Here is a 24,063-nt window from a genome sequence, read left to right on the forward strand (position 1 = left end):
ATCTGCGTTACGAATGGATACAAATCTGTAAGCCGTACGTCCACAATGTCTACCTATGCACGAGATTTATCTACAAAAAAGATTATTTCTATAAATGAAGCTCACTATTGTTCGGCGTGAACGTTTGTTACTTTTCTGAATCGAAGTTAAAAATAAGATTCCGCTCCTTTATATTATTAGTAGGTTCGTTTTGTTTGCGACGTCTCGGCAAGACAAAGGTATCGCTCTATCCATCCTGCACGCACACACGCAGACGCATTAATGTTAACGTAACAAGTATATTGTAATTTGGCACACAAAGAAGATACAGGACGGGCAAACAATCATTGTTCATTATTACAAAAGGTTTCGAATATTTAGTTTCGCATTGGATCAAATGCATGCGGGATTGACGGATATGACGACGAGTGTGAGCAGGACAGGTAAGTCGGAGATATGTGAGACTGCAATTATTATTTGACCAGGGATAAGTCCGCGGCAGCGTGTGAAAGAAGCTGCCCCGCATTGTTTACGCTCAAATAAGGAAGGTGAAAGAAACGGCCGAGGCAGGGGCACAAAGATTCGTTAATGTATGTAACGTTCCGATAATGCCTTATTAGATGGGCAACTGACAGTTCGTCCGACCATTTTTTTTGTGAATGTCCACAAAAATATTTTAGCAAAACGTTCAAATTAATTAAATAAAAATATAATATTAAAAACTTTGAGATTCACGACTATGTAGTAGGTACATATTATATTGCTTAAATTACTTCGACGTTTCGACCACATTGCGGCAGTCGTGGTCACGAGTAGACACGTGTGGTATACTAGATCTAGTCGTGATTCCCGGATGACGTTAGTTACACAAAAATGTTGAATATCAAAATTTTTCTCGTCTTCTAAAATTCCAATATTTACTGGGTAAGTACAGTCGGTGCCCTAACATAATAAGTATCCACTTTTCTATGCAACTAGTATGAAAAAGTGGATACATAAGTTATAGGGAACCGACCGTACTTAATGATACTAATAATGTTTTAAGAATAATCGTTAGAGCTTTCACAATTACACACAGATAGATCTATATACAATATACATGGTGACATTATTGAATATTACTGTGCTCAAACGGCAACAAACACCCAAACTAAACTATTTCATCTAAATGAAATACCTACGGCGAACTTAAACAAAAAAAAATCGCAAAGGGGTGATTTTTCACTTAATTAAAATTTAAAAATTATCTCACAGTCGAGCAGATCGGAAACCAGTCGGTCCCCTGTTTGGGAACCCGTTCTATAGTTTTAATCAGTTGAAACCGTTACTTCTAATGAAGGGGAGAGGGATAATAAGTAAATCCAAGTAATAATAGCGCAACTGACCCTAAATCCAGAGCGAAGTGACCAGTGAATGTAATTATTTATGATGGAGAATCGCCGACCCACCGTCTGGTAGGAGATAGAACAATGGCCAGGTAAAGGGACCTCGTCTGCATAAATGCGATCTCCAACGCTTTTTGTCAATGGACAAAGGGTCTTTTCTAAGGCAACACCACATCGTTATAGCGTCGTAAAGTAGGTATTGTGCAGTGCGATGCAAGTTTTGTTTTGCGAGATTTAGGTCAGGATTTTTACAACGTGGCGTCAGAGCAACAATGGGAATTGAACGATTTTTTGCTGTCGCCGAGACTGAGGTGTTGCGTTTTGTGTTCCGCTTTTAGGGAATTAATATCGCACATGACTGCAATTTTAACGACAAAAGCAAGAAAAAATTTAAAGAAAATATTTCAGTTTCTTTTTATTACAAAACTGAATCTGTAACTTTTTTCCTGCTACACGGTCTTGTTTAGCAAAAAATATATTAACCGAGCAAAAGCTCCAACTGGTCTTTGACTCAATACTAAGGGGTAATTTCAGACCGGTTATAATCTGGTTTTAATTGTAATTGATGATGAGAAACATTAATGAATAGAGAGGGACAAAAAAACGTCATATCCAATTATGACGGACGAGTATAAATAAAGAGCACAGACGAGTTATTTTTATGATGGATTGCGTAGGAACAAAATCAACAAATATCGTTTTGAAAACTTGGCATTACATTTCACAAACGATCGTTTAAAACGGCTTCTCAATAAGGTGAAAATAAGTAATAAGCATAAACATGAGGGACACAATGGTGTAAGCCGGATTTCTTTCGCCTCCACATTTCTCTCGGAGTTTATCGTATTTCACCGCGGCCATAAACATGCGATGGGCGATGCAGCCGGCGACATTGTACGATGATGTAGCAGCCTCATCACAAGGGGGCAATCATCCTTAATGCGCGATGGCCACATACGTAATGCGAGTCATTGTCCCGCGTGTGGTACTTATGGAAAATTCGCGTTCTCAATTCAAATCTTCTTTCCGTCTCCCTCGCGCGCGGGGCGGAGCCGTCTCCGGCCAATGACAGCCTCCGACTGGTGGCGACACCGTGTAAGGCGTACGTTATTAAAGAAACCTGTTCTAATGTTGCGCGCTTTAAATTAAATTTAGTCCGTGTGTAATTATCTCATTATTGTGATTACGAATTCTCCGCTAAATGCTGCGCGCTCAAAATGGAGATTGCTCACGGGTCTGGCTAAGTGACGGTCACGCGGCGGCCGGTCCACGCCGCGCACGTTGCTCAACATCCCAATTTGTTAAGTACTCACCGAATTAACACAAAACACATTGTAATGTCTATTGGCATGGTCCAAGGAGAGAAGTACTTACATTTTGTAAAAACGCAAAAGAAAATTGATTAAGGAACGAATCGGTTTAAATTGGAAGGCGATAGTGATGTTTCGAAATCACATTCATAAGTCGACTCAGTATTACTTTATCGATACGAACGCCGGTAATGGTTTTGGTTGAATTAATTTTAATGGGATTTTTACGCTTTATAGAATAAAATGTTTTGAAATGTGCTTAGTACGAGAGTAATAAAATAATAATAACATTATTTTTGCCATATTGCTGTTTGCAAAGGAGCGGTTGCGGTGCGCGTGATAAGCGCCATCTTACGGGCAGTGGAGAAACAACTTGGGGAATAAGAAGGTTGTAGCGTACGCGCACGCGTTCGTAATTTCTTTACTATCACTACCGTTATCCTGTTGAATTATGGAGTGAGTGACGGAGTACATATTTCGTCGTGTAAATTAAACGTTTTGTAACAGCTAGTTTAACACAATCTTGTGCCACGAGCTTGAGGAAGTTAATACTAGAATATAACAATAGGCTATCAACGGTTCGATAATTATCAAATAACAGGTTGTTTTGTTTCCTTCTTGTCACTCTGCTGAACATGAAAGGGAATAATAAGATGTCTGAAAAAGTAATTGTTTATTCTAATTTCCTTTTTTAATCGATTGTGTTTTAACTTAAGTAGTTAATTTGACTAAGTGAGATAGATTTGTAGGAAGGCGTTATGGACGTTTTTGTTCAAACATGAAAAAAATTTTGATTAGAATGTAAAACTTTCAAATTAAATTTTTGAGGGCGATTCTGAAGACGTGATTGGGACCAACTCTAACTCATTTCATTAATAGATAAGGTCAGTGTTTCCTTATATTAATTAACGAGACTACTGTTCTATTGATTTTAGTTATTTTTTGTCGTGTCAGATGTGTGTGTAAGATTTTTTATTCTTTTAATTTTGTAAATCTCAGAGTAGAACTTTTTAGATCTTTTTACCTGTTAAAAAGTTGCAAAACACTGCTACCCCGCAACTCCTGAGAATCGAGAACATCAAAGCAGAAAATTAGTAAAAAAATGACTTGTTCAGTTGTATATTACGTTTGAGAAAAAAAAACTGACATTGCGACATTTGCGACAAACTTTTAGCTTTTTAGCTTTTCAGTCAAGCTTTTTGTCTGGATTTTAAAATTCATTATCTTGGTTTAATTAAAAAACAAAAATGTAAATGTAATTGTTTCACGTAATACCTACGGTGGCCAACGTCTTGTATATTTATTTACTGAGTTGTGTATGTAGTGTTGATCCCGATCACGTTTCCAGAACAGCAACAACAATACAACAAAATGCTGTAGGCCGTCTATTGCTTGCCTTGTATTTTTCTCTCTATACCTGTTTTTGTATTGTTTACCATTTCTGGTGTTTACATTACTGGTGTAATAAAGATCGAGTCATTGTATTGTATTGATATACAACAAGTACATACTTATGTTACAACACTTACCATTTTCTTGTTGATCATATGGACTGGACAGCTCTGATGGTTGAGGAATGACTTGGAAGAGCTCGGCAACGTCCGGTGTCGGGTCTTTGCCTTCCGATCGTCTTTGAAGTTGATGAATTTGTTCCATTTGAAGATGCTTGACAGATCGCACATGCTGCAAGAGTGGCAAGCGATGAGGAGCGCCGAAGCCGCAGAGGGCGCAGCGGTAAACTCGTGGACGCTCCCGAGGGATCCTCGCCGCGCATTCCCGTAGATGTCTCAGAAGCAATGCCGCTGCCTCATGTCGAGAACCAGCAGCATGTAATTGCAATTTATGCGCTGAGTTGGTGTAGTAATCACACGAACAGCATCTGATCTGAACACCACCGACTCCCGCATTTCCAGTCCCCACTCCACCACAAAACTTCAACTTCCATTCGTTCCTTGGTCCACCTTCTTTGACATGGTTGACATGTTGCAATCTTTGTAAATGCTTGTCCGTCTTGCAGTGAAGCTGGAAATTTGCCTTTAAATTAGTTTTGTAAGTGCAAAGCTTGCAAACGTAATGACCAGCTACAAGTGCCAGAATTTCCTGCTCTCTTATTTTCGTGCGATCTTGTGCTAAGTGATGGCCGAGAGCTTCAAGGGAGTCTGTTGAGAAGCAGTTGCAGATACAACAGTGGAAGGTTCTCTCCGGCTCAGGGTCTGCTGGCTCCGGTGGAGGCTCCATCGCGTCAGGGTTTAGACCGACATCGAGGTGTGCGCCTAATTCAGGTGGGGAAGGTCCAGGTCCACCGGTCATAAGTTGGATCATGAGAGCTTGATTGTACGCCATGTCAGCAAGAGCGGCTTCAGGGTTGGGAGGAGGGGCCTCGCCACTGTGGAAATGTAACAAACTTTCTAATTGCTGTTGGCTTTGCTGTCTATGATGGAGAGCTGACAAAGTTTGCATATGCTTGACATTTTGCTGCAGAACAAGCATGTTATGCGTATGTTTTTCAGAGGTCATGTGTATTCTGAGATTTCGCGCTACATTAGTCTCATAATTGCAGACGTCGCAACGGAAAGTTGGCTTTGGTTTCTGACCTAAAGGAGAGTGATGCGGTAGAGGAGGTTTGTGCACGCCTGGTGGAGTATGTTGAGGTGGAGGGGGTAGAGTTCCTTCTCCTGGATTTCCCCCGTTTTGTAATTCTTGCATATTATTTAAATGCTTATCAGATTGCATATGTATACTTAAATTTCCTTTTGTAGTCGTAGAGTAGTTGCAAACTTCACATCTGTATGGTTTATATCCACAAGTGTATGTCTCACCCCGTGCCAGCCGAGGATGTGGCTGACCAGCTATACAATAAATACAACTAGTTTCAGCTTCAGGATGTTTTTCTTTCATGTGGATTTCAAGTGTTTCTTGGTATTTATAATGCCAGTTGCACTTAGGGCACTTTAAAGTCTTGCAGGAGTTTCGACTATGCATACCAGCCAGTGGTCCTCCTAGTCTTCCAGAATTCAGAATCAGTTCACATTTTGGGCAATCTGCACCAGACGGTCGTCCTCCGAGGTGATCTGGACAAACCCCTATCGTTGTGCCAGACAGAAATGCTGGAGGTGTCACTTGGAATGGTGGGGAAGAATTAGGGCTTGCGCGTGGTTGAACTGACGCATTGATTGTGTGAGGATGTGCTACAGAGATCAAGGAATGTTGTGGTATCATAGCGTCTGCTATCGATCTTGGCGGCCTCCATGCCGGTGGGCTCGGCCTTCTTTCATCACAGGTTCCATTGGGTAGCATTGATTCACTATCTCTATCAATAGGAGTCATCATATTTTCTGGTCGTTTGTCCATTGACGGACTTGAAAGTTCAGATACGTTAGCCGGACTTCCTGATGCTGACGCTCGAGGGGGTGCAGCGGCACCAACTGGTTCTAAAAACGATACTAATGCTTCTTTATCTTTTCCAACACACTGTATGATCGCGGAAGCATTCTCTCTTGATAAGGCGTCTCTTTCCGAGTCAAGTAATGATAAACTATGGTCCGATTGGGCATGCGCCACAAAAGATTTAGCATATCCAAAACTCAATTTACATATAAAACACATAAGAATCGGTTTAACTGGCACACTGACAGGACATTCCGCAGGCGGAGATTGGGGTCTCGGGGCGTCTTTTCCACCTCGAAAACTGAACACACGATAGCTGTGCATCACCGGCGCGTCGGGTCTCGCTCGAGCTCGCTCCGCTGCCAGTCTTCCGTAGAGAGCGCCATACAAGGATGGGTTTCTCGACACGTAGAAAGCGCTCGCTATCTGAGGGAACTCCAGCTGTCTCTCGACGATGTTGCTGTTGCGGCTGTCGACTATGCACCCGGGTTCTATTTTCGGCAAGTCTGACAGGCTCGTCTCGCCTTCCGACAGCTCGGGATCTTCGATGATGTAAGCTGAGCCATCGGGGTTGTAGACTATCTTGCCGTCGAAGCGCTCGACGTCGGAGGAAAGCGGCGGGGAATCCCTTCTGGAAGAGAGGTCGACGGCGTCGGGTGCGGCGGGCGGGGAGGTGGGCGCGGGGGCGGAGGCCGGCGCGGGCGCGGGTGCCGCCGGGGCCGCAGGCGCGTTGCGTGGTTCCTCCTCCGGGCTCATGTCGCCGTCGTCGTCGTCAGGCTCTAGCGCGGCCGAACTTTGAGGGTCGTCGCGCTTGCGGCGCCGCTTGCGCTCCGGTGGCGGGCCGCTAGCGGGGCCGCCGGGCTGCAGCGGCGTGGGCATGGCGCCGGGCGTCAAAGGCCGGCATCACATGCTCTCCTGTAACAAAAAAAACATACGTTAATAAACATCTCCAAAAATATGAACTCAAACAGATTGGACTACACATCATTATCTCAAACATATCAATGGTCATGTAGCATTCATGATTCATCCTCTATTTAATTGGTATCTGTAATCCCCGTCAGTATTTTCAGGCTCAATCAGGCATTTCAAATATCAGTACACATTGAATGTGTCCAACATTTCTCACGGACTAGTTTCACCTAGTTAGCCGAAGGTGACCGTTGAATGGATTTTTGTATTGAGCGTCGGAACTGGGAACCCGACCGGAAGTGGGAGGGTCGCCCGCCTATGTCACTTGTTTTTGTTTCCCAAGATACAATGTGCACTTTGTTATTGTGGTCAATCAAATCGACCCGAACTTATGTAGGGTAGGTATAATATTTAAACGCGTGGAAGAATAAATTACGTAGAAAATTATACCGGCGCGGCGTCAACATAAAGTTGCCAATCACTTAGGTAAGCCTTAGCAAATATTCCGTTAAGATAAGACTTTCCCATAGAATTCGTTTACGAGTACTGAACTTACCCAAATTAAAATACATGGTAATCGTTGCTTATCTAACCGACATTTGCGCAAACAACTACGATCAATTTATCGGCATGACAGCCTGTCAGCGCTGTCAATACTGACACTTCTACAATTAACAAACCAACAAACGCGTGAACCTAACAAAACACTTTTTACAAACATAAAGAATTCATCACGCAAAAACGTTCCTTATTACCGCTCAGTAACATAGAGTGATAGAGCATCGTTTCTGACAATCGATTACACCGACTGATCAATATGACTGTGTTAAAGTAAAAATTCGTTAAAAGTACAAGATTAACACTTCATCTTCGTTATCTCGGCTGTTATCAGAGATAAAGTTTCCCACAAATATACCTACGAGGACCGGAATTATGTATTTACTTATTTGACAGTTTTAAGATAATCGATATCATGAAACATCGGAATGATATGTACAAATGTTTTATCAGAGAAAAAACAACTTATAATACCTAATTCTAATACTTATTAGGTACTTAAGAAGGTACCTTAACCCAAGGATCCTTTGATCTAATAATAACATTCTCAGTAAATATCTTTACAAGGAGTTAGGCGAACCATAGTAAATAGGTCTCATAAATGAAACACTCTTTATTTTATTTGTTAAATAAAAGACAAGGATACCAATAAAAGAGGCATAGGCACTAATAAAAACTGCTCTATACAAGTAACCATAATGATTCGTTTCTTATTTCAGTTACCAATTACCATACACAACAACATTGTACTAAAGACTCACTGCATCAGATTTTCCTTAAAATCTGCATTCATTAATGAATTATGTAATCGCCAGTTCTACTAAATAGCCTGACTAATTCCCAGATTACGCCATGAATTAACCTCATTGACTAATGAATAAATAAACAGCAGGATGTCGCTGATAAAGTTGTGTAATTATTATAATATAAACGTTAAATCGGGAATTACTAACCTTACACCGGATATGTGAGACGATAAGGTGTCAGCTAGATTTATATTCAGACGTCTGAATTTTTTTAAGGTTGTGCTCTGATTCTATTTTGATAATGAAGACACATATGGGCTGATTATATTATAAAAACACATGCCGCAAAATGTGAGATAACTTAATTTTATAGTTAAATATCCAACTGAATGTTTTGGAATCAAATATTATTAAGTACTGATTCTGAGGGGAGGCCTGTCTTCGAGAACTCGGCATCAAGCAGCGTTTATCGTCTTTGGTTCAATCTCGTATCCTCACCTTCTTTGGTCACATATGCCGCCGAGGAGAGGTGGCTATTGAGCGACTTGTGATCCAGGGAAAGGTTGAGGGTACCCGGCCACGAGGAAGATCGCCTATTAGGTGGACTGACCAAATAAAAGCGGCAGTAAATGGCTCATCATCTTTACATCAATGCACGAGGAAGGCGGCCATTAGGGAGGAGTGGCGGCGTGTTGTGAAGCTTGCCGCCAACACCTGAAGCGATGACCACGACCACTCTGTCAAGAGTGATACCGACAAAGAAGAAGAACCAAACACGCCAGATTAGGGTACTAAATTGGGCGCTTAAAATTCCAAATTGGAATGGGAATAATCGATTCCAATTTTAAACATATAAACTAAGAGTTGAACCTGTACAGAATCTAAGCTCTATCTTCTATCCCTTACATTCATTTTGTCAACTACAATATCGTGAACATACAACAATCCTGTATTCGAATTGGAATTTAGATCATTAATACCTATACACTTTGTAAATGTATCTCTTAAGTATCTACTAAGTCCTTCAAATTACTTGAAACATGCCCAAGTGACCGCACCCATCTCTATTTACTTTATGGAGTATAGTCCTTGAAAATTAGTTGATCATGATAAATTATATCACTGATATTCTGAGTCAATATTGGCCAAGACGACAGTTACTTTGTGTCAATGAGTTTCCTTGTGTGCCTTTATCTTTTTCACGTGAGTTTTCTGGAGATACGATGGAAATTTAGGTGTAGATTAAGTAATTTCTAATGCTGTTGGAATATTGTAAAAATATTTATCCATGACTCAGTTTTCTTGGAATTAGAACCTCATGTTTATAATATATTTGGATCATCTGTAGTGATAATGTAATTTAAATTAAATTTACCACAGAATTTAAAATTGTTGGTGTTCTGAACAAAGTCAAAAGAAAAATAAGTGCAAGACTAAACAATTATGTAATTATTGTAGTCGTCTCAGCAATAGCAATTTGTAGATCATTTTGTAGTGCTAATGTGTACGCCTTGAATATTATGCAAAGAGCTGGTAATTAGACTTGAGGTGAACGCCCTACTTGCTATTAACAGTAAAGGTCATATTTGCTCAACTCCATGAGAACGGACTTATTGACAAGCGTTGTTTCTTATAAGAATTTCCAGTTAGGAATTCTAGTTAGAATTTTCAAAGGTCTTTCAATTATTATTTTAAACTTTGAAATTATGAAAGTTAACATTTCTTTATTCAAATAAAAGCCCTGGCGTGTATTATGTTTGATAAAAGTATATGATTAACATGAAGAACAAATGCAAAATCATAAGGCTTGAGGCTGTAATTTCTGTTTTGCAATTGAGTTCGCGGTGGCACCCAGTAAAGTAAATGTTTAATAAGGAGACACGTGCACAGATTCTCATCGTAACAATCACTGGTGTTGTCAATTCTAACCAATAAGTACCCTGATGCCTGCACCAGAACTAATTTCCGATAAACTCGCACACAAACGAATATAATACGTAGTAACATTTCAGTGCAAATTACTTGCTCGCCCGTGTGTGCGTAAGCGTGAGAAAACTACGACGGAAATAATGACGCTTGTGTGCACTAATACAAATGCAATTCCCGTGTTTGTATAGGGCGTTCACTCACACAAGCACCAGCAGTGCACGCGCACAATCACACATCCCGCATCAGACTGGTCTCCTACAATAGTTACAAAGTCCGTCATAATGAAGACGCGCGCTTTTCAATCCATTAATGAGGCTCACACAATGTTGCAGACATATATATTAGATTATAATACGTATGAATGTATGTTTTTGTCAATAGCCAATTTATGAGCAGTAAACTGCATGATCACCGGCTAATCCGACTCGTTTGTTTAAGGAGAAAGTCAATCAATAACAAGTTAAACAGTCGCGGTGACGTCAGATTTCAATGGCGGTGAAATTGAGAATGTTAGGTAGCTGATGCAAGTGCAATTACGAACCACCTCCAATGCTATAAATAGTATAATTAGCGAACAACATGCTGAGTCAATCAGCATTCTCATTACCGGTAGACGCGAAATGGGAATTCGTGAGACACGGATCGCTTTCGAATAAGAATTTACTAGTTGGAAACAGTGACATTCACGGAGCCACTTACTGCTTTATGCAGTAGAAGCGCAAGCCAGCCACTGACGAGACTAACTAACGAGTTGTCTCATGAAACGTCAAAACATGTCACTCGAGGTGAAATAACAAGTGATATATACATGGAATGATTGCGCAACAATAGATCGCGCGAAGCGTAAAACGTCCGCGAACGAGGAGAGCAAAGCAAACAGGCGTCGCAGGCGCAGCGAGGATGCGCGGTAACGAGTGCCGCGGCAGACTACGTCCATATTAATAATCGACGGTTATTACGCGGGCCCTCATTAAGTCGTCGGCCGCTCGCCCCACGAAACCGCAGAACACTGCTAAATAATTACCCTTAGTCAGCTTTCTTCACGAAAACATTGCAAAAGCGCATTAAACAACATCTACTAAGTCGGCGCGAGGAATTACAATAAATAAGGTATTAAGCCGGCGTTGTCAGGCACTGAACTGAAAATGTCGAAAAGCGATTAATGGAAATAAAATTGAGCGAAGTCTGAGGGAACGATTTACTTAATACATTGATAATAAGTGGACGGAATGTATGTAAAATGTTGTACGTAATGGAGGTAGTCTCGTTAGACGTGGGAACGCCGATGGAGGAGCTGAGTTGGCTACTATATGGTATGGATCGCGATGTCTACCGTTAGGGTTTAACTTTAAACCTTCATTAAAGGTAATGGAGCTGAACTTGGAGGCTGGGAATGGCTCTTTTTGCCAGCGCCTGCGCCGGGCACGGCGTTACGGTAATAGCCGTGTTCGACACGGGACGGCTACGGCACCGATGAGCGGAGTCAAGTGCGAGGATCTTATAAGATTGTTGAAATGTTTCCTGGTTAGAATTTGAACTTGAACATTCTAATAAGATACAATAGGATTGCTTTTTGAGTCATAGCAAAAAAAAGCAGCAAATTAAGAAAGCAGGGGAGATAATAGGTGGTCTTATCGCTTAAAACAACCTATTTCAGACATCACTTCGATATAGAAAGGAATACGATAGTTAGGTAATTTTTCTTATCAACAAGAATATTGCAGGGATTAATTTCACGTTCGCAAAACACTGTTCGTGTTTGTAAAGAAAACGCTTTAAAATCTGATGCAAAGGCTGCTAAAATCATAACTTTTCCTTTTACTTTGCCGTTATCGGTTAAGGAAAATAAACATTGTAAATCGTACCCGTAAATCTCTCAATTATTTGGTAATTATTGCGTATTTAATGTAAGTGTAATTAAACTTTCGTAAACTTTTGAATTCGCAGTGAAAGCCGCAATTAAAACGTCTGTCATTTCATACGATAATGAAGTGACAGTGCGAATTTATAAACCACCTATTACGTGTTACAAAGCATTCTTGTGACGAGAAACGAGAATCTCACTTGTTGATTAACGAACGACAATTTTACTTTCCCATTAATTTGTATTTTAATTAACCCCACACAAACCAGCCTTTATAATCATCAGCTTAATTAAGCAGGACCTATTAACGTTTACAGAGAGGAAGCAGATTCAATATTGTTGAGATTGCGCTCTAGTACAGAGTACATGAGTTTATGGTTTGTTTGTTTTTGGAACTTACTGCTGACGAGTATTTATTGCTTAAAATTAAGGCTAGTTTGACTGTCGTTGAAAAAAAGACTTACTACTGAAACCAAATTGACTTATTGTACTTGTACTTAGTCTTGTAAATACCTACCTACAATCATTGTGGTCATTAAAAAAAACACTAGATAAATACTATTGATCTGGGGTAATTCCAGGATAGATGCCTCGATTTTTATTTCGGCTAGTCAGGACTATGAGGCTTAAATTTCACTACATAATAGCAAGCATCATCCCTGTAAACCTCGGTGGCGCTGCGATCGTAAGCAAGAGCGTTTCGTGAGTTTGTGAGTGCCAAAATCTTCCGCGACGAGACCTCGGAGAACGTGGAAATTATGTATGTATGTATGTAAACTCTTTTTTGTACAAAAGAAAATGAACAAAATACAATTAACAAACTTTGAGATACTTGTACAAAGGCGGACTTATCCCTTTAAGGGATCTCTACCAGTCAACCTTTGAGTTAATTTGAGAATTATATTTGTAAGTATGTATTTGTTTTCGAATAACTTTTGACTCGCTTTTAATATCTGTCTTTCATAAATTGATTTGCTTGCACTGAAGCTTGGGCTACATGGATTAATATGTTTTATAGTGAATTTATCATTACATCAGTTTTTACCTAAAAAAAGCATCTATCCTCTGCGAAAAGTGCAGTTGCCCCGTTTTTTGATCGCCATAGATGCCCCTAAGGGCATCTATTCTCAACTGCTAGTCGTGCCCGCAAGCTGCTCCAGCGGTACCGGCAATTTCGGGTAAAAATAATATTTTTAATCTTACAAAATACATAAAATATACTATTTTACTCACAAATGTGATGAAAAACATTATATGTCGCACGGACGGTTCTAATAGACTCTCGTTCGTATTTACCTACTTATTTACCGCCCTTAAGACACGATGTATACTATTATTGCAGAGGGGCGGTGGATGCAGGCCGCTTCCAGTCCAAGCAACTGGAGGTCTACGGGGGAGGCCTATGTACAACAGTAAGCGCCCTACAGCTGATATGGTGATGGCGATAGAGGTAAAATACCTCGTAAATAATATACGAGGAAACAGAGCTTAACATCGCCTGGTCTGAAGAAAGCATGCAAGCAGCCTTCAAGAAAATGAAGAAGGGAGAAAAAGGACTCAACAAAATGGCCAAAACGTGTACAATAGGTACTGCCTAGGATACTAAGACGACGTTTTGCCAACGAAAATAAGCATTATATTCATAACTGGTATTTATATGTAGTGTGGATTCTGATGCTGTTTGCAAATATTAAAACAATAATTATTTCAAAATAATGAAAATAAAAGACAGAAACGTTTAATTCATCCACATTCAATCCTCTGACCCATTTTTGCGCCGAGTCGTCTATCCCCCACGATTTACACAAAATCTATGCGACTTATATCAAAACAAGTACAGTAAAATAATAAATAAAGGATCATAGTTATCATACGCACTGGACGCATTACTATTAAATGATGAATTATTGAGTTATAAACTACTTTACTAACTTAACTCTACTTTAACATGTAATTTTGACATGTAAAAACTATGATGTAATTTTATACTGAATGAATAAATAATCTAATCTAAAGCGATTTCAAAAAGTGGGGCATCTATCCTGGACTTACTCTACAGTCAAAGGCTACATTCCTAATTGAAACATTGCACGACTTTGAAGTTTCTCAATTTTGACAATGTGAACCACAGGAAAAAATCCTATACATACGAGTACTATTCTATCACCCGCAACAAGTATAGCATAGCTTCTGTTATTCATATAGTCAATATTCCGAAACTTCATGGTTGTGCAATGCGTCAGGATTTACTTCATAACGGTCATTGACAGCAAGCTACGAGTACATATTGTTAACACGTAGGTAGGTTTAGAACAAACATCAGTGCCTGAGGATTCTTCCACATCGCGTGGAGTGCAAGTATCCTGCCGGCGCCACTCGGCCGATCTACTCTTTAGGAACCGTCAATTTGTGCCTATAATTATTGCAGACCCTTCGATACTTATTTCTATTTTTTCTTCGCTTAATTGTTGCAACAGATGACTTTTTTGTCGAACGACCTCAAAGAGAGCGGAAAGGCATCAAACGGAGCGTCGAATTTGGAAATAATTATACATAAATAGTCCCTTGAGCGGCCGATTAAGACAATTTCCGAGGCAAATTGCCGCAGACGAGCATAATAGCACACGCGCTGCTCCGTCATAAATAAATCTGGATTACGTTTCGTACGAGATTAAGATTGATTCGATCCCGATGCTTTCTGCTATTAATACCTACGCGGGATAATGCCTCGATCGTGTTAAAACCTCAAATAATTATGCTGGGTTTGGAGCCGGCTCCAGAAAATAATTACTATCGACAAATTGCTGGCCGTCATTAAGATGATAACGGGTGGAAGGTATGGTCGGTCTTTCAATAATTAATGATCGATACATGTGAAATAATTAATTAGCGGCTGAGGTCGATCGGGATCCAGGCACCTCGGGGCTCGCCACAAAAAACAATGACGTGCGGTTTCGGCTGCGCCGGCGCCGCTGCCGCCGCGGCGACATCCGCCGCTGGACGACTATAATTTGAGACCTCGAATTAGTTTTAATTTTATTTCTCAGCGACGAGCGTGACGCCATCTTAACGTTCCCGAGAAATGTGTCATTAATGTTAATTTGAATGATTGTTATATTTTTCGTGGTTATGATTTCGATTTGGGTTCCGGGATGAGCAAACATGGCTAATGGTTTTGTGGAGGCGAGGTTCTATACGCGGCTACGGGACCACAGACTTTCTCGTCGGTCGAGCCAATGTCGCCCGATAATTACTAGTGTCGAGGAATCGTAATGTCGGAACAATTACCAGGGAGGGCATTAAGAAGCAAAGTTTCATCGTGTCGCGTAATGTGCTGACTCCGTAATGGTCTCGGCTTACCCGGGGAGGGGAACTCACTGTTAAATTAGTTCACTTTAACTATTATTTAATGTCGTTTTATAATGGGAGTGTGGAAAGAGTTTCAATAAATTGTGGGAACTTAAGCATCATTGTTAAGATTTGAATGTAAGAAAGTTTTACTTAACGGCTGTCTATTATTAAGATGCGTTAACGTTCATTTGAAATAAACGTCGTAATCCGAATTTATAATAAAATAAAGATTTTCTGCTCGATTGCGATTGCACGCGATAGCCATTACTCCGTATTATAAGGAACGTCTATAAAATCAATAAGTTAATTTCTCACGCCAGCTAAATCAGTGAGAGGTCTAACTGGTCGATGCGTGTGCGCAATTAAAACGAAACCAACAATCATCCGCCATGTTTGTACACGGCCGATGTTAATAGCTTCAAGTAATTACATACCAGTATCATGCTATCGTTGTTTCTCGGAAGGCTGATCAAATTAATAGAACCTTTCTCGTTTGGAACGCTGTACCTATCGAGATTGTCAAAATATTTGAGTCGGAGGTAAGGAATTTGGATTACCATACATACCCTTACATCACCGGTGAAAATCTAAGTTGACAGTAGCTATTAGGTAGAACTACTAAAGTTATAGGTATATTGTTGTTTTTTACAAAAATAAAACAAATAAAGTCAAAAACATAACCAATATTGACCTATTTGAAATTAATCTAGGCTGATATAAAATTTTGTGAGGCTCACGGGAAAAATATTTGGATTACAAATACTTAGGTTACATTTACGGAATTTCTTGATATAAGAATGATTCAAATATGGGATAAATTCTGCTCTAATAGAAAAAGTTACAACCGTGAACCTATAGTAAAAAAGCGAAATAACGTTAGCAATAATAACGCACGACACCGTCACAACGACGACTCGAGAATTTCATATCACCACATTTACATGTATTCCTTTCGCGGAACTAGCGGGCCCAACCTCCCCGTCGTTATATCCGGGGAAAGAATATCTAAATTCAATTACAAAAAGGCTTCTCCACGAGGTGTGCTGCTGCACCCGCGCCTCCTCCGAAAAGGGTGTATAACAACTCAATTTCTCCACGTTATTAAGATGGCGGGGTGCGCGGGTTGCGTGGGGTGGCTTGGAACACAAAAAGAATGCTAATTTAAAACTCTTATTGCCGTGTTTGTATGCGCGCGCGCTTTATGTATCATTCGCGTAACAAAAGGCGGAGAGAGCCGCCGCCCGAGCGCGTAATTTCAATCTAATATTCAATTTGAGAAGTATCGCGAGCTCGAGCCACCATCTTTTATTTATTTACTCGACTCCGACCGTTTTCCAGGGATTTCTTCTCTAAATTCTCAGGGTTGTCGTTGTCAATGTTTGCGATGAACGCCTTTGAAATTGCTTTTATAAATCTTCCTAAGTACCCAGTTTTAATTTATACTTTCTGTGGCTATCAGTTGGAGCTGTATCGATAGAGATTAGACGCGATCCCGGAATCTGCTGGCCGGAGATAATTGCTTCATTCCCACCAGGCGCGAGGAAAACAAATTTCACAATAGGTGCTTTCCTGAGACCATTCGCCACTAAACGGGGGGCGATAGACGGCTAATGCTCAGATCGTGATATATTAGCCGAGAAGCTAATGCTGACCCATTACCATACCACACCTAGTGAGCATACACCTAACGGAACCATTATGCTATAATGCGCCATTTATAAACTATACTTTCTAGTTAAATCAATGGCATCATTTAAAATAGATCGTGAATCCAAAGACAAAACAAATCTGTTGCGAGCACGACATCCACAGATGAACCTTTACAATACCGAGTCAAGGTGAGTATATAGTCTAGATACGTCGAGGAGATTGCCGTGTGCGAGTAACCTCATAAAAAGATTATTTTATTGTATATATCCGGTGGCAATATAAAATGCAAGAGCTGAAATAAAACGACATGATGCGGGCTCTATCGATGCACCACCATGCACTGACTTGCAGTCTTGTTTGTCAATATTCGATACGTAAGCTAAGGTAGCTGTGACCTACTTCTGAGCCCGTGTAGTTTGATTTGCGAAACCTTCAAAATCACATGACATCGCACCGCCATCATTAAAAAATTGATGGTTAGGTACATACGGATTCTTTGTTTAAAACACCGAGTCAATTTAAATAGAGCGTCATTATTATAATTAAGGTAACATAACAATCGACTATTGTAGCAGTACTCGATCGCCTAGTTGCTGCTAAGTATGATTTTTAACCTCTTACTGTGTGCAGAAAGCGTGTGCGGGCGTTTCCTGATAATTTGCCCGAGTCGCGCCTGCTCCGGCGCAGCTTACCGGAACCCCTTCTCCATGTTTCTGCTTTAAATTATTTATTTAGGAACAAAACGAGGTGAGGGGACCTCTGTTACCTTCTTTAGCTATTTATAGCACATTTGCAGATATTTTTTACATACCTACGGTACCAGTTGCCAGAACTCAATAAGTAATTTTAAAAATAAAAAAACGGAGGTGTCTCGGCTCAAAACTGGAACACAATAAAAAGAGATCAAGACAAAATTGACATTGTCGCATGATAAATGATCAGATTTAAATTTAGAAACCAAAACTCGAGGCTGCAGCGCACCTCGGGAACGCGACGAGGCCGTTTATAATTATAATTAATATTCTCACCGTATTAAGGTGGTCGACGGGAAAAAAACGAGATCGACGCGAGAATTAATAACAAACAAATGGGCTACCTGCGATGTTTTTTGTGCGTCCCTACAGGTAGAGCCGTGATGATGAAAGGAACTCATATGCGTCTGTCTTAGATTTTAAACAATAATGTCTGATTTTGACACGGTTGCACCTTTTTATGGGCAACATCAACTTCATTCACTGGAACTAGTTTCGGTAAACAAGGCAAAAAATGATGTATTGGAAACAGAAGTTCACTACTGGAATATGAAAGATTAGAGATGCGTGGAAAACAAGGATGTGTGAATGCGGATCTAACGGTAACTACGCTGACGTCGCCTACCTGATGACAATCACAGATTGAACACAAATAAGCGGAGTTCTGCCTACGCCGCTCTCAAGTTACTTCGCCGCTGCGACTTATTAAAAAGGAAACAAAAAGTAAAGCTGCATTGGAAACAAGAAACCACCGATTCGAAATCCGGGACAAAAGAGAGGAACTCTCTAAACGTGATACCATAATGACAAAACAGAAATATGATTTCGATTAAACGGTGCGACAGGAACGGCTTGATTGGGTGCCCGCGTGGGTGCGAGGAGGACAGTGCACCGGTTAATAATAAAAATATTTTATTTGTATAGCGGGGTAAAACACCCCCGCTGCGGGCTGTTTGGTCGGGCCGGCATCCATCATCATTATATTAACCGATTTAACACTTTTGAACGGATTCTTTTGACGGTAGGTGGTACGTGGGGACAAATGCGCGCAGATGATGATAGAGCTGCGTACTTAAGGTTGCACCGGCTGCAATCTGGTTCATTTATAGCCAGTGTACGAAGCCTTGTCGTTGCAATGTCTGAATTCGATGATGCAGCAATTCGTCAACCCGCTATCGGCAACTCGGTCTAGGTTCAGACTCCATGTTAGGCCACAGATTCCGACCAGTCTATACAATTCCCTTTTTGGTCAATCAGCAAGTATTAATGATTATATGAGAGTATGTCTTGAACTAGGCTGTATGTTTTTATCAATAATGTAGTTCTATCTAATTAAGTCATATCATTATCAACCTCATAAAGTTGACTATATCTTCGCAAGTAAGTTAAATGTTTGTTTAACATTTTAATATTAAGTCCTTACAAATCGCTGCTCGAAACCCGTTCAAGTAGGTAGTGGAGGCTGACAAAAAATTGCAGTTCTACTTTTGGTTGGCAATCTGCCGGTGGTTTTAGCACAAGCGTATAAGGCGAGCCTACGGTATTATTTGATTGTATAATTGAAAACGTTTTTATGTCAATTATTTTCCAGTATAACATTAATTGACGTTTAACATGTTCATGCTACTATAAATATTAAACAGTTTGGCCTGGCTGGGACTACGCCATTCAAATATATGACGAATTACATTGATCAGTCTATTGAGGTAATACAATTAAATGAAATGATGCATGTCGATATTAAAGTAGGTATTGATATGCAAAGTTGTCCATTACCGATGCGGGCGGTGGCCGCCGGGCCCGCGCTCCATTTCATTTGTTCAGTTGTATTTAGAAATGCAATTGATAATGACCCTGGGTACTTCAACTGTCGCGATGAAAATAATTTATTTGTGCCAAAAACTTGACTTGTTTATACAGAAAATGTTAGCAAGATTGTTGCAATCAGGTGAAGGCACGGCGAGAAGGGCACACATGCGGCTGCGCATGTAGCGCGGCCTAACCCAATAATTAGAGGCAGTGATTAGATCTCGCGATAAGCCTCATTCCGCTAATTACTCCCTAAAGCTAAACGAACGACCAGCTTCAGTTTTTGCCATCGACATAATTTAATAAGCATATTAACCAGGCCGATTATATAGATAGTGCCAGGCCTCGAGCGGTTCTGGCTAGTTCCTCACCAAGGTTCCCTCGTAACCGACGCTTCCACTTACTCAATAACGGCAGACGCGGCGTGTCATCGACGCGATCTCGACGCGAGGTCAGGGAGGAATGACCACGTAAACGTAAACCGCGTCTAATGAAAGCCAGGACATGTTCTCACTCAAATCACAGTTGTTCAGAATTCATTCCCATTACAATCAATTTAAACGCCAGTAACACAAGCAAGAACGGCCGAACGCGTCATCGCGTGTGGCGCGCTAACTCAATAATGGGGATAGTTAGTGTTTGCTTATTGATCACATCTAATCAAGACAGATCAAGTATACCTAACAACATAGTTACAAATTACAATTTCACGCCACGAACACGGTTCTCAGATATTATCGTTCAAAAGAATGCACGTTTTATGTATATCGGTAATAAAGCCGTCGCAGCGATGGAGCAGCAATCTGACCTCGCGACGAATGACTCCCATTAACGTCTTATAGGTTTAATTAGGGGATCCGTGCTGCGGCGCGCCCACGTCAGCGCAGCCGTGTGTGGGCAATCGAATTAGAGCTGCAGACAATGGCGACGACCAAACACCCTACGTCAAAACGTTTTCTCGCAATCTTGGATCGCAGGATTAAGGGAGTCCCGTCTCGCACGTTTTATCTCCGATTGTCCGCATTAAACGCGCACTTTACGCCGAGTGCCCCTCGAGAGGAAATTGAAAGCGATCGCTTTCCCTGCTATCTTATCTGTAGTGTTAGACTAATTAATCGATGTAGCGCGATGAGGTCGCCGTTAGAGGTAAATAATGCTCGCATTGAGGCGGAGGAGGTGATTTATCGGTGTGAATAGACAAAAGTGTCGCGGGCGGAGCGGGCGATACAATGCGTTGGAATGTCGTCGCGGGCCGGTCGCGGCGAGCCCGCTCGTGCCTCGGCCCATGCGGATTATTAATAACCGAAGCGTCCCGCTCGCCCCGAGCGCTCGACGCTCCCTCCACCTGTGCCATAAGCACCACAGCCCTTTAATTTATTCACGATACCTTTTAATGACCGTATTGATGCGCGCTCCACGATCGGCTTATACTAGTATTTGCGAATTTGATTTAAGATCAATCATTCTTTTGGTAAAATTCGTAAATTGTTACACGGACCGGACTCCCTCGTCTTTCACCCCAAGCCTCGTCCCCGCGGTAACAATGCATCACAATGGAGTCGCCGCGGATTATAACTAATTCCCCAAATTGTGTGGGTTCATATTTGCGGGCAACAATAAGACAAAATAGTGATAATGTCACATGTGTGTATGGATTGTCGCGTTTGGAACTAATTGCGATATTTTATAATGTTGCGATTATTGAATGCAACATCTGCCCGGCTGCAACACGATGATATAAAAGCTTTCAAACAAACGGTCCAAACAAAAAATATTAAACTAAAAGAAGAGTACTTAGGAATGACGTAAAAAAAGACAACTAAGTAACGTTTTGTTTTGTAGCAAAAACAAGGAAAGTGGAAAGGGCAAAGTGCTGTTTAAGGCGTGTCGAACTGAAAATGCAGTATGAAATTACGAATCACGTTTTATTGATACCGATGTTAGTAAATGAGAGCACTTTTTGTTGGTCGCAGTTGGTACGACGGCGACGACAGCCCTTCGTGTCACGTCTCAGATAGCTCACCACATCAAAATTGAAATGCTCCAGTGAAAAAAAAGCTGTTCCACGCAGTTCCAGTTAGAATTTCATTACGAGTCATTACTATTAAGTTTCCATCGTACTGTTTGAATTTACACTTGGCTACATTAACAATTTTTGCTCCTTTTCGGATGGCCCTGAATGTGTTCACCTCACGACGCATTTTTTGCGTGTTACCATCGTCCACTTCTTACGTAGTGCGGTGTCGTGAGTGGCTCGATTCGTTACCGAAACTATAATTAGCTTTACCGTTATTGGATATTTTACATTTTCAATGGGTGGGCTTGTTGATTGCTGTCTCGGCGACGAAAAGCGTGACAAGTCATTTGTTTATTTTCTAAACTACAGATTGACGAGACGCCATTAAACGTTTTACGGTCTAATTTTATATCAAAGTAGTTTCCATTAATGTTTTCAGTCGTGGCATGATGGATCTATTAAGGCACAACACGAATTGAACATCGTCATTCGGTGCTGGAATGCGCGCCTAAAATATGAGATTGCGTCGTATAATTAACACGTCTAATGCTAATTGTTGGCCGCCCCGCGACAGAAACTGGTCGTTTCGTGTAACACTTATTAGGCATGGAAGCGCGCCTTTCCTTCAAAATTTAATTATCGACATTAGAGCTGACACCAAAAACGGTGCGACAAGAAATTAGGCGGCTCCGTGAACAAGAAATTGTTTGCAAAACTGTTCACCTGCCGACGATTCCGTTTCGATTTGTAGAAAGTCGATAATTGTCTATGACGCCCGATACCTCGAAGAAAAGAGACAGTCAATTATTCATACCATAATAATTGATTGGATTTTAAATTTAATGACTTGTTCGAACGTTCGTTGACAATAGTAGACGCGGGGTCGCTAAATGGATGGCATTATGTCCATGCATGGCGACGTCAAATATGAAGAATGATCTCCCACATTTGTCCTGGACGTCCCGGGTTCATTCAGCGGCCGGGACAAAGCCCTACACTATTACATTAGATTTGATATTCAATCATTCATCATTATGATTTTGTTAGGTTTCCATGCTTTCGACATAAAAAAATACTTTAGGTCAACCGTTACGTTTAGATATAAATAACACTAAATAACGAAAGATGAAAGAATGTATGACTAGTTATAACAAGACAGAGCTGCGCAGCAACAAAACGCCTTATTGTTACACGCTCAGTTTAAACTACATGATGAAACCGTTAAAAGCTAAAAAATAAATTAGCATGAGCATGCAAAGACAAATAAAATAAGTCAATTTACAAGTCGGCAACAACGTAAAGACTACCAAATTATGGTACCTACAACTATTTGAAAATGTTTCAATCGTGATGGTTACGTTAACACTGCGCCCGCGCTAGCCAATGGGAGCGCCCTCAAACTGCTCATCCTCGAGAAACGGTTTACAGGCTTTGACAGACACCGCACCTTCAAACCTTTACTTAAAACTTGAAGGTTTACAATGCTTCGTCAGCTGAATAATCAGACATTGCAAGTTGATAAGTCCTAGCTGTTGCAGGTGTACCTACGCCAAATGGGAAAACTACTAATTAAAGTACTTAAGTTCGAAGCGACATTAATGGAAATGTGGAGGTAGGTATATAGTCGGTCGTAAGAAGTTTAATTAATCCGTCTGCTGACGCAACGACGGTTCGTTTTCTTTCTATTAGTGGCCGAAAGCGATTTGTTCAATTGATTCGCTGTGTGGCAATAAACGGCTCCAGTCTCACTGTTTGTGCTAAGAATTTGTAGAGTTAACGTTTCTAAAGATCAAAGCGCGAATGATTAGCGGATCACTTGTGGATATTGTTGTTACATAAGTGGATACTAATAGTACTTCCTAGACATGTAATTGTGATTTACGTTTTAGCACTTCGTTACCACCAAGGATACCAACATGGCGGATTATCACAAACACGTACTATTTTATATCCTCGGACAATGAGAACGTGTCGGGTACGGACTTAATAATAACGGGTTAATAATGGATGCATCAATGCGTAATTGTACAAAATTATTGTAATAAAGTTTCGAAGCTGACGCCATTACAATCAGTCCGAATGAGACAATGTGCCCCTAATGAATGCCGGGGCAACTAAAAGAAATTATTTACGCCACACACTGCGACGACATTGCTACAAATATGAACAGACATAAAGAAGATGTAGAAATCTGGGTAATGATGTAAAGTGAATGGACAACAGCAGGTAATTACTGTGTGCACCAGTGGAGATGCTTTGATGCGTATCGTCACAACGTTAATTGTCGACTCCCAAGTCTTTCCTATGCGAATTAAGTATGCGAAGAAACTAAACGCCGTGTGTGTGGCGAGGCGACTAAAATATTGATCGAGTTCTGGCCGAAAGGATGGGCTTGCTATTCACATTAAACAAAA

General features: G+C 40.8%; 1 protein-coding gene across 1 annotated transcript in view; it reads right to left on the bottom strand.

Moving 5' to 3' along the window:
- zfh2 (Zn finger homeodomain 2) overlaps positions 1 to 24,063 on the bottom strand; it is a 173,628-nt gene that overhangs the window by 130,298 nt on the left and 19,267 nt on the right. Inside the window, 1 exon segment of the mRNA XM_074091401.1 lies at positions 4,204 to 6,976. Within this exon segment, the coding sequence (XP_073947502.1) occupies positions 4,204 to 6,940 (2,737 nt within the window). The 5' untranslated portion in view covers positions 6,941 to 6,976.

This window comes from Choristoneura fumiferana, chromosome 8 (assembly GCF_025370935.1).
Source record: "Choristoneura fumiferana chromosome 8, NRCan_CFum_1, whole genome shotgun sequence".
NCBI lineage: Eukaryota > Metazoa > Arthropoda > Insecta > Lepidoptera > Tortricidae > Choristoneura > Choristoneura fumiferana.